This window comes from Lathyrus oleraceus, chromosome 5 (genome assembly GCF_024323335.1).
Source record: "Lathyrus oleraceus cultivar Zhongwan6 chromosome 5, CAAS_Psat_ZW6_1.0, whole genome shotgun sequence".
NCBI lineage: Eukaryota > Viridiplantae > Streptophyta > Magnoliopsida > Fabales > Fabaceae > Lathyrus > Lathyrus oleraceus.
The window spans coordinates 121,222,656-121,241,337 of record NC_066583.1 but is presented as its reverse complement, the minus strand read 5'-3'; the positions used below and the strand labels follow the sequence as shown (position 1 = coordinate 121,241,337).

Sequence of the window (18,682 nt, the reverse complement as noted above, 5' to 3'; positions counted from 1 at the left end):
TGCATGTGTTTGCCAAGAGGTTTAGGCCTCCTACCCTTGGTTGCTTTTTGTGAGCTTTTTGTGAATTTGAATGGCATGATTCATGTGGTTACATTTTGATTTGGGGGCAACTCTTGATTACCCTATCTTGTTTCTCTAACCTGTTTGTTGAGTTTTTTGTGAGGGCTGACATGACTCTTGCAGAGATGGCCTGGTGTTCCACTTTATTTGTGGGGTACCACCTGGAGGTCTATTCCGATTACCTGTACTGACTCGCTTTCTTTGATGGTGTTTAGCTTGGAAGAGTCTTTGGGTTTCTTATTTATCTAATTGCTGTTACTTCGGATCTTTATCCGTACGGTATATCTCTCTATCCCTTTACTTTTCCCGCATTTTACCGCTTTCTTAGGTTTCGTATAGCCTCTCGTGGCATGTCATTTAAGGTAGCGCGGTTCATTCATCTAGGACTGCCTTTTTGCATGAGCATCCCTAAACACCCACTACAACAAACAAGACCTTAGACAGCGCTTTTTTTAGCCTTAGACAGCGCTTTAAAGCGCTGTCTAAACCTCCGCTGCTAAAGGTTTAGACAGCGCTTTTTTAAATCTTAAAAGCGCTGTCTAAGCCCCCCCCCCCTTAGACAGCGCTTTGGCCAAAAGCGCTTTATAAGACCCTCTTATTTTAAAAATTTTAGGTATACCTTAGACAGCGCTTTTGAAAAGCGCTGTCTAAGCCCCACCCCCTTAGACAGCGCTTTGGCCAAAAGCGCTTTCTAAGACCCTCCTATTTTAATTTTTTTAGGTATACCTTAGACAGCGCTTTTCAAAAAGTGCTGTCTAAGCCCCCCCCCCCCCCCTTAGACAGCGCTTTTGCCTAAAGCGCTTTCTAATCCCCCCCTTAGACAGCGCTTTTTACAAAAGCGCTGTCTAAGGTATACGAAATTTTTTGAAGCTTTTGTTTTAAACCACATTTTTTCCAGGTTTAGAAAAAATGTTTTTGAAAATTTTTGAAGCTTTTGTTTTAAACCACATTCATGCCAACCTCATGCCAACCCGCATAGAGTGCTTTAGAAACTTTTCTGCACATCTTCGAACACAGGTTTCCTCCTGCTTTTGCAGGGATTTATGCTTAAACGTATCAACACAATCTTGAAAGCATCTCTCCACTAGGTTATTATACATTCTCAAGCTGCAATGCAATTTTTAAAATAAAATTAGGTAAATACAATCAATGATTATACTTAAGTGTCCGTGAATGCATTTCAATTGAATTCATAAAAATATTGATTTTAACAAAATGGAAGCATCAAATGCTTTTGAAATCAGGAATCACCGAAACACATAACATATATTTAATCAAAGCATGAAATGTCATGCCAACGTTAACATCAATTTTCCATAATATAATATACAAACTAAATAACCAAGTACATGAATGCATAGTCACTACTAACTCAAAGCCACATCAACTGCATTTTCCCTCTAATATGCCTATGCCAATGCCAATACCAACGGCCTTTTTCTATCTCCAAACATCCTCAGATTCTACAATTATCATGACCTGCAAAATAACAAAAACAAAACACATATTTATAAGCATACTAGTACATTGTAATGATCAATGTTAAAGAACATAAAAAGAGTAGGGCATTCATTGATTGTTGTTACTCACTTGGATTAACTGAAGTAGTAACACCGGAATGCGAGAAGTCGCAATTGTAATCATGTTTTCCATTAGCCTGATAGTAAGCATTCATCGCATAAGTGGCAATTGCCTTAACATTGTTGGCAGCATAACAAACTCCTCCCGGTTGGATCGGCCTGCAATCAATTCCTTGGCTGCAAACATAGTTTATATTCGCTTGTAATGCTCCAGGGCTCGCATCCGCCTTTGGCACACACCATTTCTGCCCTCCAACTACCGGACGCGGCGTTGGCGTTTTTCCTCCTCCTTTTACCGGTGCTACTGGTTTCTGCATTATTCATTCAAAATCAAAACACTGTTAACAATATTTCGCAAGATTCCAGCATCATAAATTAAAGAGAAAAAAGAACAAAACCTGTCCATTACGCAGGATTCCAGCATCATAAACCGAAGAGAAATCAGGTTGAAAGAGTCCCCAATTACGTTCAGCAATAGGACCAGGTTTCTGATTCTCATTAAACAACGCAAAAATAAAAGTCTCAAACCGTCTATTCGGCATTAATGGTGTCCCTTTCCCTTCCGCCAAATGCCTAATCAACTGACCATTATAACTCTGAGCATTAGCCACACTACAAGCATCCCAACCATCACAAACAGAAGGCCAACCCGTTTCACCAACAGCGATATCAACATCACCATATCCAAGAGCCTTCATTGCCGAATGAACCGCGTCCATTAAAGCGTCGAATTGGTTTGTGTATAGTAGTTTTGTGTTCCTGTCGAATAAGCCACGGTTTGGTCTGAACAATGCAAAGTAAGACAGATGAATAAAGCTTCCAAAGAGATACCAACAGGTTAAAGTCATTGTAAACTTTGACTCGAAGTGACAATGTCATGAGTACCATATTAAGTAGAAAAGACAAATCAACGTGGTAATTAAGCATTAAGCTATCCCACATTATGAACTAGTCATTAGGGTAGCACTATCCTCATGAGCTTCAATCATAAAAAGTGATGCTTTTATCAAGAAATGGACTATGGAATTCTAATGAGATGGATTAAGGTACACCATTTGAATACACATATATAAGTGAAGCTGCTAAAGAAGAAATAGATACTACCAAGTGAAAGCCATTGTAGTTGTTGCTATTAAATAGGTGGGAATGTTATGAATCTCACATTAAGTAGATAACAAAAAATCAATGCGGTAATAAGCTATGAGGCTCGCGTTAAGTCATAACAAATCTTTTTAGAGAAAGCCCGTAGGAGGTACTGAAATATGAAACTAACAACTAAGACATGACCTATGAAGCACGGGCCCGCCGAACACGACATCAGTAATAATTTGAAAAAATGAATATATTAAACATGATCGCAATTGCGCAATTGTCGGGACCGTCACAAACCCGCCTTATTTCAGAGTAAGGAGCACATGACAGCTACAAGTGCTTGATTACAAAAACAAATAATTCAGACAACAAGAAATTAGAAAGAAATAAAGCACTTATTAAAAATGTAGTTCCCAAAACGTCCAGAAGCAACATTCAAAAGCCACAATGGTTTTAAGGAGAGCATCAATATGGCTCCACAGAACAAGCAAGCACAAAATTCGCAACCATTGTACTGCCAATTACTTAAAAAGTAATACGAAGCCCCAAATTCCAAAAGATACTCAACGCATGATGCTAAATGCTAACACAAACCAACAGAAAGGAACAAATCAAAAGCAAACCCTAAAAACTGCAAGTTGTAAGAGTTATGATGTAAGCAACAGAGAAGAAAGGGTTATATGATTTAGAAAACCTGTCACGGACTTGAAGCTGATCGATCATGGAAGCCATTCTCTGTTGATCTTCCGCTGGAAGAGAAGCCATATCAGCAATCATGTTTGGGTCCATTTTGGATCGAACGCCGTCAAGGGTTTTCTCGGATTTAGAAGTAAACCCTAATACAGTGTAGAAGAAGATGAGATCGCACTACTACCAGCCGCTACTTTACTTAAGTTTTTGTCTTGGGCTTTTATATGCTGCGGGTTGGAGTTTAAATCTCCTAGGGCCAGTGTCCTATGCTGTTATGGTTTTCGCTGATAGGGTTTCAACGTTCGCAGGAGGGAAAACAAAAGAACAGAGAACGAAAATTGAAATGGAGTCTGAAATTTTATTTTAATTAGACCTTAGACAGCGCTTTTGTGGAAAGCGCTTTCTAAGGTATGCCTTAGACAGCGCTTTCCAAAAGCGCTTTCTAAACCCCCCCTTAGACAGCGCTTTTGGTTTTAATTTTTTTTTTAATTTAAAGACTTTAGACAGCGCTTTATCAAAAGCGCTGACTAAGGTCTATATTTAAAAGCGCTTTCTAAAAGCGCTGTCTAAGGGGGGGTCTTAGACAGCGCTTTTAGAAAGCGTTGTCTAAGACCCCCCCTTAGACAGCGCTTTCATTATTTTTTTGGAACATTTTCCGTGTTTTATTTTAATTTTAACCTTAGACAGCGCTTTCTTTTAAAAGCGCTGTCTAAGATGCGCTGTTAAAAGTCATTTTTGGCGTAGTGACCCCAAACTAATTGATTTTTCTTCTCCTAAGAACATGTTATCTCCTTCTACTACAGGCGAGTAAGTCTCCAAAGGTCGAGCATCCGGTAGATTGCGTAGTAACGTCGTTCACCCCAAAACACAACCCTTACCCCATAGGTGGTCGAACTACGTTTTGCTCTGATTTTCATCCCAGATGAGATACGTAGGCATAAGACGCGATGTCTTAGCGAGCATACTCCTCTTTAACCCATAGGTAGCCGAGCTACGAAGACTCTGATTCTCAGATTCAGATGAGATACGTATGCAGTGGATGCGACGTCCATGCGAGTCATTTTCTTTTGACCCTTCTTTTAGTAAGTAGTACATTAGATAAACATACACGCTTTTCTCATCCCTCCAATCATGTTTGCACAAATAAATTTTCAAAAAAAAACAACAACCTTTGCAACAAATGTGAAAAGGGCTCCCTAGGAGTACCTAGGATGCTTTGGGTGCCTAACACCTTCCCATTGCATAACCAACCCCCTTACCCAGATCTCTGACATTTTTATTAGTTTTTGATTCGATAAAACTTTTAGGTTTTTGTTCGCTTTCTAACCATTCCTTTGGATAAATAGAAGTGCGGTGGCGACTCGACTTGTATGATTTACCTTGGATTTAGTCAATATTTCTAATGGTAACGAATACCCTGCTATTGAAAAGTGGCGACTCTGCTGGGGATCACATCCTAGTGGGTTTTGCCTACTTTTCATATTTGTTGTATTGTATTGTATTATTTTTTTTGTGACATATTTTTGTGCAATTTGGGATTACTGTATTGTATGTAATGATTGAATTGCTTGAACATTAATTCCTTGTGTGCTTGGTGATCTTTGTGAGATGAGTTCTATACCCTAACTCGAGTGCACTTAGGATAGGAGAATGGCATAGTCTTGTCGACTTGTGTGGAGGTATTCCTTAGCAAGTTGACTTGCAAGTCCATTCACTTGGTGGAGGTCATGTTGGGATCAATAATGTCACACAAGTAGTTGTGGTTAGACATTACTTTTTCCAATATAGACCTTAGAAGCCAAGGACCTTAGTTTACCAAACCCATCTTGGCCTATTCGTAGGATGTAGTGCGAAAGTCGTTCAAGTGTAAGATTTGATACGATTGTTACGCGATACTACACTCATAAGAGTCTCTCTTGAGAATATTTTTGGAATACGAGTAGTCGTTTCTCCGATAATATCCAAAAGATGGGATGATGACTATGGGAACCTCTTGTAGAACATGTTTGGCAGGTTTAAACCGTAGTACACTCCCTTTTGGGTGGTTCTTAACCTAACTCCATGCTCGTGACTTACAACAAACCCTTGATTCATGGTTGATCCGTTCATGAATCCTTAATATCAATGGAACTTGGGTGTTGATAAGGTGTAAACCATAATCCACCAAAATGGATGGTTGATATTAAGGATAACATGATCCATCCCATGACCTTTGTTTGGTGTGCTTTGCTTGATCCTTGAGTGTGATTGTTGCATTCATGCACCCATTTGCATCCATATCATCAATAAATAAGAAATATTTCAAGGAACTTAAGGGGTTTATTTGCAAAATTTTCAGACATGGAAAGACAAAGAAGGAATACAAAGAAGTACAGCTTTAGGCAAACAGATTTGAAAGAGTTAAGGAATCTGACATCCTATGTATTAGATCCTTTGGGTTTCAAGGCTCGTTTTGGGAAGCTTCTTCCTCTTCTGACTACTCAAGTGGATGAAGGATTGATGAGTGTATTGGTGCAGTTTTACGATCCTTTGTACCGTTGCTTCACGTTTCCGGATTTTCAGCTTTTGCCTACACTGGAGGAGTATGCTTATCTTGTGGGTATACCTGTTCTGGATCAGTTGTCGTTCAGTGGCTTGGAAAGGGCTCCCACTTCTCAAGAGATAGTAGACATGTTACACATAGATGATTCTCTGGTTGATGCTCATATGACTACCAAAGGGGGAATTCAAGGTCTCCCTTCTGAGTTCCTCATCGCTCAAGCTACTATGTATGGGAAGGCCATGAGTGAGGATGCCTTTGAAGCCATATTTGTACTTCTCATCTATGGATTGGTATTGTTCCCCAACATCGACAAGTTTGTGGATGTGAACGCTATTAGGATCTTCTTTATTCTTAATCCCGTTCCTACTCTGTTGGGTGATACCTATTTCTCTTTGCATATGAGGAATGCAAAGGGTGGTGGTGCTATTGTGTGCTGTTTGCTTCTGTTGTATAAGTGGTTTATTTCTCACTTACCTCAGACGGTCGCCTTCAAGGAGAATAAGGGATGTCTACGATGGTCCACGGGACTTATGTCTCTCACTAATGATGATATCTCTTGGTATAACCGTGTATATGATGGTGTGCAAATTATCGACTCTTATGGTGAATTCTCCAATGTGCCTCTTCTTGGTACATGTGGTGGGATTAACTACAACCCTGTTTTAGCACGTCGTCAGCTTGGGTTCCCCCTAAAGGATAAACCTAATAACATTCCGTTAGAGGGTATGTTCTTTCAGGAGGGTAAAGATCCCCAAGGCTTGAAGGGCAGAATGGTTCGCGCTTGGCGCAAGGTTCACAAGAAAGGAAGGAAGGAGTTGGGTCCTAAGAATTGCATTGCTCTGGAGCCTTATACTGCTTGGGTAAGGAAGAGAGCATCTGAGTATCTCATGCCTTACGATTATCCGAGACCTACACCTTTGGTTGTGGCTAGGCCTTCAACCCTCCCTAATCAAGGAGTAGAGGAGTTAAGAGACGAAGACCATTCACGTGCCTGGATCCGTGAACGTGAAGAGTTGCTTCAGCAGATTAAGGAGAAGGATGCGTTGATTGAGTTTCTTGAGCATCAGGTTATTGATGACCCTGATGATGTATGGACTTCTCTACTTCCTCAGTCTTCTAAGTTCTAGAAGAGGAGGTATGATCGACTCGCCAAAGAGAAGGCCGGTATGGAGGCAGCCTACGAGAGGGAGGTGAAGAGGCTTCGTGCATCTTATCTTCCTGTGTCCCGAGCTTTAGATGATTGTTTCTAGGGATCCATAGGACGATTATTTTCCTTTTCTCTTGTATATGATTGACGATGTTGCACTTCTTTTCCTTGATATTATTTGATGAGATATTTCCATTTGTGATAAAATGCTTAATATTTCCAGAATTTGCAAATAAAACTCTAAAGTTCCTTTGAAATAAAAAAACAAATCATATGCACAAACATTGTATGCATCATATGCATAAGCAGGTTTTGTTTTCGGTCCCTTGCCTTGTGGTCTAACTATGTGTCCTTCATTTATCCGTACAACAAGCTGACTCACCGGTACTACACTAGAGCCAACATTTCAAGACTGATGGATCACTTAGAGCAAGAGAACCGCGAGCTGAAAGAGGAAGTGGCCAGATTGACTACCCTAATGGAGTCACTCATGGCTGCCCAGAGCCAGTCTTCTCCGACACCTTCAACTCCTCCCCAGAGGACAGTTATCTCCGAGATTGTCTCCTCTACTGTGCCCGCTGCCAGTGCACACTTTGTTCCAACAGCCATGCCAACCGGGTTCCCGTGGGGGATGCCTCCCAATTTCATGCCTGAGGGTCCTGTTCCTACCTTTGCTTCTCTGCCGACATCTAGCCCGGTCCTTGCCGTTCCTCCTCCTGTCGTGCATACTTTGCCCAGGGTAGACGACACCATCTATCATTCTGAGTCGTCTGAGGGTCCAGATGTTTATGAGAAGATGGATGCTATGAACGATCAATTTCTTGAGCTTCGCAAGGAATTGAAAATTCTCAGAGGGAAGGATCTTTTCGGCAAGTCTGCTGCTGAACTCTGCTTGGTTCCAAATGTGAAGATCCCTGTGAAATTCAAGGTCCCTGATTTTGAAAAGTACAAAGGAAATACTTGTTCTCTCAGCCACCTGGTCATGTATGCCAGGAAGATGTCGACTTAAACCGATAATGACCAACTACTCATCCACTACTTTTAGGACAGTCTGTCCGGTGCCGCTTTGCGTTGGTACATGGGTTTAGACAGCACGAACATCCGATTCTTCAATGATCTCGGTGAAGCCTTCGTCAAGCAGTACAAGTACAACATGGATATGGCTCCCGATAGAGATCAATTGAGAGCCATGTCCAAGAAGGATAAAGAAACATTTAAGGAGTACGCCCAAAAGTAGCGAGAGGTGGCAACACAGATCGTGCCTCCGCTAGAGGAGGAAGAGATGACTAAGATCTTTTTGAAGACTTTAAGTTCTTTTTATTATGAGCGGATGATTGCTAGCGCTCCTTCTGACTTCACCGAGATGGTGAATATGGGGATGCGTCTAGAAGAAGGGGTCCGTGAAGGACGGTTAACCAGAGAAGAAGGCTCTTCTGCCAAACGTTATGGGGCGTTTACAAAGAAGAAAGATGGAGAGGCACATGATGTGGTCTCCCATGTGAAACCAAGAAGACCCAGGTGGCTCATATAGCACTTATTTTCAGAGACAATCAACAGTATCAGCAACATAGTAACAATCAGCAACCACATCCGCAATATCAGCAACAACAACACCGACCGCAGCAGCAGGCCTACCAGCCTCGAAACAGTAATCAAACCAGCACGAGTTACGAGAGGAAAAGGGTCACCTTCGATCCTATTCCTATGACGTACGCAGAGTTATATCCCTCTTTGATAGAAAGGAAGTTGATTACTCCGAGAGACCCACCGGCTATACCTGCTAACCTCCAGTGGTGGTATAAGCCCGAGTTACATTGTGTTTACCATTCTGGTGCTCCCGGCCACGACGTGGAGAATTGTTACCCTTTGAAGACCAAGGTTCAAGACCTTGTGAGGTGTGGTATTCTATGTTTTGAGGACGTAGGCCCTAATGTGAAGAAGAACCCATTGCCCGGACATGGGAAATCTGTCAGCATGGTCCAGGGTTGCCCTGGAAAATACAAGGTCAAATATGTCAGTCATATTCAATAGTCTCTGGTCCAGATGCATCGTTTGTTGTGTGACTACAGTCATTATGAGCATGACCATGATAGATGTCGAGTCTGCTCTGTTAACCGATTGGGTTGTTGCCAGGTGCGCAAGGATGTTCAGGAAATGTTGGACGAAGGAGTCATTGAGATCCTTCAAAACAGGAATGTTGATGAAAATGAGCCTGAGGTCAATGTGATCTCCCCAGTGTTCCGGATACCCGAGCCTGTTATCATCAAGTACAATGGTAGCAAGCAGAAGGCTTCTCCCGCTCTGATCATTAAGCCTGCTGGTCCTATGCCTTACTCCTCTGAAAAGGCAGTTCCCAATCGCTACAACGCCGTAGCAGTAGAGAATGGGAAAGAGGTGTCCTTGCCCTCTTCTTCTGTTGTGAATATTGCCGATGTTAGCGGTTTGACCCGTAGTGGCCGTGTATTTTCAGCACCGCCGAAGCCTCAAATTAATGCTGATTTTGTTGAACGCCCGATCGGGAATGCTGTGAATTCTCCGAATCCGGCACTTGCTGTTAAGCCCTCCTCCGTACTGAAAACTCCTACTTCTGTTGGCCCGAGTGGCAATGTGAAAGAAGATTGTGATGAGATGTTGAGACTCATCAAAAGGAGCGAGTACAATGTTGTAGACCAACTTCTACAAACGGCATCCAAAATATCGGTGTTATCCTTACTCTTAAATTCAGAACCACTTCGAGAGGCTCTGTAGAATGTTTTGGATGTGGCATATGTGGATCACGATGTCACTTTGGAGCAATTTGATAGCATTGTAACAAATATTACTGCTTGTAACAACCTGAGCTTTTGTGACTCTGATCTCCCTGAGTAGGGAAGAGACCACAACTTGGCTTTACACATATCTATGAATTTCAGAGACGACGCCATGTCCAATGTGTTGGTGGACACCGGGTCATCATTGAACGTATTGCCAAAGTCCACTCTCTCAAAGCTATCATATCAAGGGCCTCCCATGAGGCAGAGTGAAGTAGTTGTGAAGGCTTTCGACGGGTCTCGCAAAACTGTGATTGGGGAAGTTGATCTCCCAATCAAGATCAGACCAAGTGATTTCCAGATTACCTTCCAGGTTATGGACATTCACCCATCGTATAGTTGTCTCTTAGGCAGACCATGGATTCACGAAGCAGGCGCCGTGACATCCACCTTACACCAGAAGCTGAAATTTGTGAAGAACAAGAAACTGGTAGTGGTAAGGGGGAAAGGGCTCTCCTGGTTAGCCATTTGTCTTCCTTCTCTTATATAGATGCTGAGGTTAAAGTTGGAACTCCTTTCCAAGCTTTATCTATTGCTGAGCCTATTGAGAAGAGAACTCCTTCATTTGCTTCCTACAAAGATGCAAAGTTGGCCATTGAGCGTGGTGCAACCACTGGTTTAGGAAAAATGATTGAGTTAGAAGATAACGAGTCTCGGGCTGGCATAGGTTTTTCTTCTGGTACTTTCAACAAGCAAGGGTTATTCAAGAGTGGAGGTTTCATCCACACTGGTCTAGATGAGGAGGCTGCCGCCGTTTTAGAAGAAGATACAAAGGATTCTGGCAATTTCATCATCCCTGGTGGGGTCTGCAACAATTGGGTCGCTGTGGATATTCCAACAGTTGTCCATACGTCAACATAATAATCACTTTGTTTAAAATCCCCTCTCCCATGCCAAAAGGAGGAGTGATGACATTGATGGCGCATAAATACAATGATATTTTCATTCAATAAATTCATGTTAAAGGTTTGTTTTTCCATTTATTTTACCTTTTCGCTTTTGCATGAAATTGGTGATCACATAAAACCTCAAAATGGAATAAAATCAATCTTTTCATCTGCATAATGATTTGCCTTGTTTGAATTCTAAAGCTTTTCATATCCAAAATCATTATGCAGGTTGATTTCTAAACCCATTGAACATAATGACCCTGCACCATCTCCCAATTTTGAATTCCCTGTATTTGAGGCAGAGGAAGATGATGTTGAAGAGATTCCCGATGAGATCACCCGGCTACTTGAGCATGAAGAGAAGATCATTCAGCCGCATCTTGAGAATCTGGAAACAGTCAACTTGGGGTCTGAATATTGTGTGCGAGAGGTAAAGATTGGGGCACTTCTGGAAGAATCTGTTAAGAAGGGGTTGATTAAGTTGCTACGAGAATATGTTGACGTCTTTGCCTGGTCATATGAAGACATGCCTAGTCTGGATACTGATATTGTGCAACATTTCCTACCTTTAAAGCCTGAGTGTGTGCCTGTGAAGCAGAAGCTCAGGAGAACTCATCCTGATATGGCAGTGAAGATCAAAGAGGAAGTTCAGAAGCAAATTGATGCGGGATTTCTGGTGACTTCTACATATCCTCAACGGGTGGCCAATATCGTGCCCGTGCCTAAGAAAGATGGAAAAGTCTGGATGTGTGTGGACTATAGAGACTTGAATAAAGCTAGTCCGAAAGATGATTTCCCTCTACCATATATTGATATGTTGGTAGACAATACAGCTAAATTCAAGGTCTTCTCGTTTATGGATGGATTTTCCGGATATAATCAGATTAAAGTGGCACCCGAGGATATGGAGAAGACAACATTCATCACACCTTGGGGAACATTCTGTTATCGAGTGATGCTCTTTGGTTTGAAGAACGCCGGAGCCACGTATCAACGAGCTATGACTACCTTGTTCCATGACATGATGCATAAGGAGATTGAGGTGTACGGTGACGATATGATCGTTAAGTCAAGCTCGGAGGTTGTACTCCCTGTAGAGGTGGAGATCCCGTCAATGAGAGTCTTGATGGAAGCCAAGTTGACTGATGCTGAATGGGTACCGAGTCGTTATGACCAGCTGAATTTGATTGAAGAGAAGAGATTGACTGCCATGTGCCACGGTCAGTTATATCATTAAAGGATGAAGAAAGCTTTTGATAAGAAGGTCAAGCCTCGTGTGTTCCGAGAAGGTGACCTTGTGCTCAAGAAAGTTTTGTCTTTCGCGCCCGATTCCAGGGGCAAGTGGACTCCGAACTATGAGGGTCCATATGTTGTTAAGAGAGCCTTTTCGGGCGGTGCTTTGATACTTACAACTATGGATGGGGAGGATTTCACTCGTCCTGTAAATTCAGATGCAGTCAAGAAATACTTCGCCTAAAAAATAAAAAAATAAAAAACTGAATAGCTCGCTAAGTTGAAAACTCGAAAGGGCGGCTTAGGCAAAAATGAGCGTCTCGGTGGATTGAAAACCCGAAAGGGCGGTCCAGGCAAATGTTAGAGACATGAAAAATGAATATAGGTATCCCGCTAGATTGAGTACCTCATCCTGAGGCAATCTAGGCAAAAATTAGGGATTTGGCAAGTAACTGCATCCTGACAAGACTTTGTTCTACAACTGTCGTCCGTCAGAGATCCTTGCTCATTATCAGCCAAAGCTTCAAATACATCGGATTCAGAATTGGTGGAGAAAGGGTCATTATGTTCAATGTAGCCCTTTCCAATATATATCACCAATTTCAAATTTGTAAAGATCTATGGAGTCTTGCCATTCGCAGACTACCATTCTATCAAATAAATTTGAGCCTTTTATCCAATTATTGGCACTCTTATCTGTTTCTATTCAACAAATGTTTTGCATGTTTTGATTAAGAAAATATCATTGTTTTAAACGATCAAATTTTTTATAATTTGTTTTTAAACAAAGTGAACATTCACAATGACGAAAGGATACTTAGGAGATCCTCAGTGCTCTCCCAAGGGTGGTACGATCCCCAACAGGGTTAGAATTTTGTCCATATTCCTGGAATGACTGTATCTCCTCCCTCCGGAACCCCTTGTGGTTTATCCTACCAAGTGGATTACTTGTTGAGAGTCACCTCTCTTCCCTTCAACAGAGTAGCAATCTTTCTTCCTCAGCAACTTGGATCTCTTTGGGCAAGAACGGTATTTGGTGGTTGATCCCGATAAATCCTTTATCTTCTCGGATAGATTCCCCAGTAGAGTTGTTGGTGTGGTGGACCTTGTCTGTGATAACTCTCGTCCCCAGCTGGAATGATTGATGATTCATCCCCTGCAGAGTTCTTTGCTTCCTGGTATCTCTGATCCCCAGCAGATTGGATACTCCCCGGTGAACTTGGGTTTCTCTCTTGAGATGTAGTACCGGGTGGTTGATTCCTGGACCTGGTTGTGTTAGATATGTCTATCTGTCAGCATACATCATACATAAACCACGCATATTCATGCATAATTATAACATTCAAATATTCATGTTGCATTCTTTGCAATATATCGTTGTTTGCTGTCTCCTGCTATTTGGTGATATACTTCCCCGAGTAGATGTGTGTGTCTGATCTCTCCATATAGAGTCAGCTCCATAAGCAGAAAGCGTCTATCCTTTCTTCCATATTCCCCACCGGGTTTTATCCTCGTGGATGTCGATTGTTTTTGTTCCTTCCCAACACATATATTGGGATGGGTTTCCCCATTGAGTTATATCCTCACCAGGACAAGTCTTGATTTGGTGTGCCCATCTAGTTTGATCCTAGATCGGTCTCTTGAGACTCTTTTCCTGTTTCCCCATGGTAAATGAATAATTGCTCAATAATTAGTAATTATTATCCCCGACGGAGTCTGTGTTTCTCTACCCTCATACCGGTAGTTGTAAACCCTATTTCTTCCCTTTTTACGAAGTAACTATTTTTGCTCATCTTTAATTGGTGACAGTTATCTTCATCCAATGTTCGGTGATGATATCCCCTCAACTGCTTGGACAATTGCCCTGATTACGCAATTTATCCCCAGCGGGTCATCTCTCGTCTACCTTGTTGTTGTTGGTAACGATTGTTCCTCCCCTGAATTGGTCATCATTATATACCTAGTTTCGGTATCCCGATGCCTTTTCTTTTCGGTCGATTTATCCTTTATTAACCCAGTAACCGGTTGTGGATAATCGTCCATGCGAGTATATTATCTACGTTATGACGGTAATAAATAGTATATCTCATGCACTCTCGGGTCTGAAGCCTTTTGTTCTTCCCCAATTGAGTAAGATTCGTATCCCCTTTGTGGAGTCAAATATCCATCATGTAATCGAGTTTGCTTTTAGCCCTCTTTTGGATGATGAGTGTTTTGGGAATATTCCCCAATTCACGCCTTGGTTGGTCACCTATTATATGCCCAGTAACCGATATCCCTGGTGTTCCTTCCTCTTTGCTCCCTATTATGACTTTTTGTCCCCTGTGGAGTCAGAATCCCTGAGTTAAAGTATACCTTTTAGGTTTTCCTCAGATGTTTTGAAGTCTTGATATCTCTCACCCTTATACCGGTCTTGGATATTCATCTCTTCCTGAGCATGTTGTATCTCTCACCCTCATACCTGGCGTTCAGATCACATGTCTCCTTGAGCTTATTACCCAGTAACCGGTAATACCTCGTCCCGCTGCTTCCCCTGGAGTGTCCTTGTGTACATCCCCAACGAAGTCCCTTAGTGGATTGTTTTCATCCGGATTTTATCCGGAGTATCCGCTGTGGATAGTTTTTTGCTGTATTGGCATATTCCCCAATACATGCATCTTCGAGTCAGCTTGAGTCTTTCCATTGGATCTTTTCCCTTTGGAATTTTGTTCCCCACGCTTTGAGACATGACCTGCTCGCGCATTTTTTTCCCTTTTCTATCCCTAGGAGAGTCCCCAAGGTCTTGGTCCCATGGAGTGAATTGCTCATATGGATTATCAGTGGCTTCTGATTTCTTTGCTTTTGTGGACACATATCTCCACAGAGTGCTACCATTTTTCATACCTACATTTGCATCATGAGGTCTCTTAGAGACCAAAATTCATCTCTTTGTTATTATTTAAGCCCATTCTACCCCGTCGAGACGAAGATTTTAACCTTCACTTATCCGGCTAGAATGACCTTAAATAGGGGCATCTGTAAGACCCCAATTTTGACCCTAAGATCCCTCATGGCATCATAACATTGCATTTACATTGCCTCAAGGATCTTTAGCATCTTGGTTCCCTTTGCCTTTGGGTGGGACTCCTTGTGATTGGTTTGAGATCACCAAGCATGCTTGAATTATATATCATTGTTTCTCTTATTTTTGTTTACTAACCAAAAGGACAAAAATGTGTCACAAACATCTTTTGTTTGAAGCTTGAGTATCATCCAAGACACTTTGTGGGTTCTATTTAGATGATCAGTCAACACAAGGGAATGGCTTGAGATACTTCCAACAGGTTCAAATGGGGTCTATTCGTCAGTCAAAACGTTAATCTTGAAGGAGAAAAAGTTTGTTCATGAGCTGTCATGCTCGCTAGGCGAGCAAAATGGGTCGCCTAGCGAGTCCCAAGAAAAGCCACCAGAATCACCTACGCTCAGAGGAATTTCTGGAACTGTCATGCTCGCTAGACGAAGCCCATGTGTTTAAAAAAACGAAAAACGAAAAAAAAAAAAAAATATATATATATATATATATATATATATATATATATATATATATATATATATATATATATATATATAAATAAATAAATAAAATATAACAGAAAATTTTTGGACTTGGGCCTCTCTCATTTGAGCCCACAGGTCCACAAAAATCAGGTTATAAATTCAGAGTTTCAGTGAAACAAAAGGTGATTCTATTCCTATTACCCTGGCAGGGAAAAAGATAGTGAGAGAAGAGCTAACAGAGTTCAGAGCAACCTCCAGAGATTGAAGGGAACTCATCGACAAAGAACCAATTCCATCTCATATAAACCCTCAGATTGCTTTGCAAACCCAACCGGGCAATTCAATTTCATTCGATCTCTCCAGTCAGGTTTGCCTTATTCCCATTACTTTCTGCTTTTAATTTGAATGCTCTGAATGTATGAGGTATTATGGGTGAATTTGATACCCTTTTGATGCATGTGTTTGACAAGAGATTTAGGCCTCCTACCCTTGGTTGCTTTTTGTGAGCTTTTTGTGAATTTTAATGGCATGATTCATGTGGTTACATTTTGATTTGGGGGAAACTCTTGATTACCCTATCTTGTTTCTCTAACCTGTTTGTTGAGTTTTTTTTATGAGGGCTCACATGACTCTTGCAGAGATGGCCTGGTGTTCCACTTTATTTCTGGGGTACCACCTGGAGTTCTATTCCGATTACCTGTACTGACTCGCTTTCTTTGATGGTGTTTAGCTTGGAAGAGTCTTTGGGTTTCTTATTTATCTAATTGCTGTTACTTCGGATCTTTATCCGTACGATAGATCTCTCGATCCCTTTACTTTTCCTGCATTTTACCGCTTTCTTAGGTTTCGTATAGCCTCTCGTGGCATGTCATTTAAGGTAGCGCGGTTCCTTCATCTAGGACTTCCTTTTTGCATGAGCATCCCTAAACACCCCAAACTCATTGATTTTTCTTCTCCTAAGAACACGTTATCTCCTTCTACTACAGGCGAGTAAGTCTCCAAAGGTCGAGCATCCGGTAGATTGCGTAGTAACATCGTTCACCCCAAAACACAACCCTTACCTCATAGGTGGTCGAACTACGTTTTACTCTGATTTTCATCCCAAATGAGATACGTAGGCATAAGACGCGATGTCCTAGCGAGCACACTCCTCTTTAACCCATAGGTAGCCGAGCTACGAAGACTCTGATTCTCAGATTCAGATGAGATACGTATGCAGTGGATGCGACGTTCGTGCGAGTCATTTTCTTTTGACCCTTCTTTTAGTAAGTAGTACATTAGATAAACATACACGCTTTTCTCATCCCTTCAATCATGTTTGCACAAATAAATTTTCAAAAAAAAACAACAACCTTTGCAACAAATGTGAAAAGGGCTCCCAAGGAGTACCTAGGATGCTTTGGGTGCCTAACACCTTCCCATTGCATAACCAACCCCCTTACCCAGATCTCTGACATTTTTACTAGTTTTTGATTCGATAAAACTTTTAGGTTTTTATTCGCTTTCTAACCATTCCTTTGGATAAATAGAAGTGCGGCGGCGACTCGACTTGTATGATTTACCTTGGATTTAGTCAATATCTCTAATGGTAACGAATACCCCGCTACAGTAAGCTTCCCCTAATTTTGATAGTCTATTAGTATGAGGTTCGTAATCTCCCATTAACTTCTTATCTATGTTAATTGACTTCGATCATTTTAATCAACAAATTCTAACATCAGGTTATGAGGTTTGTAAGCTCCCCCTGAGTTTGATAGATCCTAGGTTGAGATTTGTAAGCTCCTCCTTTAGTATGATAGTTCATTAAGGTACGGTTTGTAAGCTTTCCCTAAGTCATGTCTTTGTTAATTACAAATATCATTTAAGCTCAGTAAGATAAATTACTCAAAAATATAAATAACTTAAAGCTTATAACTCATAATTTATTTTGGCAGAAACTGCTTTGTTCAAGTTCTGATGTTTCAATCTCTTCTTAAATACTCCATGCATTTTCTCCCCCTTTGTCATTATCAAAAAGATTTTAAAATAAAGAGAAAAATAATAAAATTGAAAAAAAATGAAACTTTAAAATAGTTTAAATGCACAAAATTTTTAAAGAGTTGAAAACACTAAATTTTTTGAAACAATTAAAACTTTTCAAAAGAAGAAGACGATTTAAAACTATTTAAAGCTTTTTCAAGAATCAGGAATAAAATACAGTGAACCAAATAAGTTTTTTACTTCTTATGGTAAATCACTACCATTTCAGTTTCCAAGGAGTAATTACGATCTAGTATGGCATGCTAAATTAGTGATTGGCTTTGAGAATTTCAAAGATCTGAAATTTAAACACGAAAAGTGTTTGATTTTATGAATTTTTTTGTTATAAAAGCACACAACTTGTTCAGGCCAAGTCACAAATCCATATCCACTCAACATACATCTGGTTCAAAATGAGTACAACTTCTGAGTAATCTAATATTGCCATTATTTTAGAGGCTCCTATAGTCTTTGAGGCAACTTCTGATCAGAAGGTCAGAACCACTGAAGAAATTCCTTCAACCTCTCTTCCTCGAGCACTGAAGCCACAAAAGAAGATTATTGAGAAGAATAAGTCCAATAGAAGAAGAAGATTAAGAGAAGTGGTTCATTTTGATTTAGATGAAGAAGAAGAATTGGATTTAGATTGGGGAAACTTTTTCCACGCTTGTCAACCTAGGGATGATTAGGATTAATGTTATAAACATCTTTTTATAATAATTTCTTTAGTTCAATGAAGTTATTTTCCCCTTTTTTAATTTGCATACCACCCTTTTAATCATAATTATTTCCTTTAATGTAAACTGATTAAGAAGTTCATAACTCATAAGGAAAAACACAAAACCTTTAACTTGATATTTCTTTTTCATTCAATTCATTTGATACACCTAGTTAACCATAGAAATTTCTTTGGTTATACAATCAGAGGCTAAAAAAGAATACATCAAATTAAACTAAGAATCAGAACATACAAGTCTTAAGAAAAATAAAATTACAAAGGAATGACATGAAGGAATTCTTTTGACCTAGTGTGTTACAATATACAATCATTGGTTGGAGATGGTTTAAAAGTCATCCAAACC

At 40.6% G+C, this 18,682-nt stretch overlaps 1 protein-coding gene across 1 annotated transcript; it reads right to left on the bottom strand.

Moving 5' to 3' along the window:
* Positions 1-1,307: 1,307 nt before the first annotated feature.
* Positions 1,308-2,503, bottom strand: LOC127088181 (glucan endo-1,3-beta-glucosidase). Its single transcript, XM_051029100.1, has 3 exons — positions 2,039-2,503; positions 1,651-1,951; positions 1,308-1,539 (listed from the first exon to the last, which is right to left on the bottom strand). Exons 1-3 carry the CDS (start codon positions 2,486-2,488, stop codon positions 1,517-1,519), a joined length of 774 nt encoding a protein of 257 aa, XP_050885057.1. The 5' UTR covers positions 2,489-2,503; the 3' UTR covers positions 1,308-1,516.
* Positions 2,504-18,682: the final 16,179 nt, after the last annotated feature.

Bases quoted from the DNA above. Each gene is read 5' to 3' on its own strand.
- LOC127088181 (XM_051029100.1), bottom strand. From the start codon at position 2,488: ATGACTTTAACCTGTTGGTATCTCTTTGGAAGCTTTATTCATCTGTCT. The intron at 1,952-2,038 runs GTTTTGTTCTTT...TGAATAATGCAG, and splicing joins GAATCCTGCGTAATGGACAG to AAACCAGTAGCACCGGTAAA. The intron at 1,540-1,650 runs GTGAGTAACAAC...GTTATTTTGCAG, and splicing joins TACTACTTCAGTTAATCCAA to GTCATGATAATTGTAGAATC.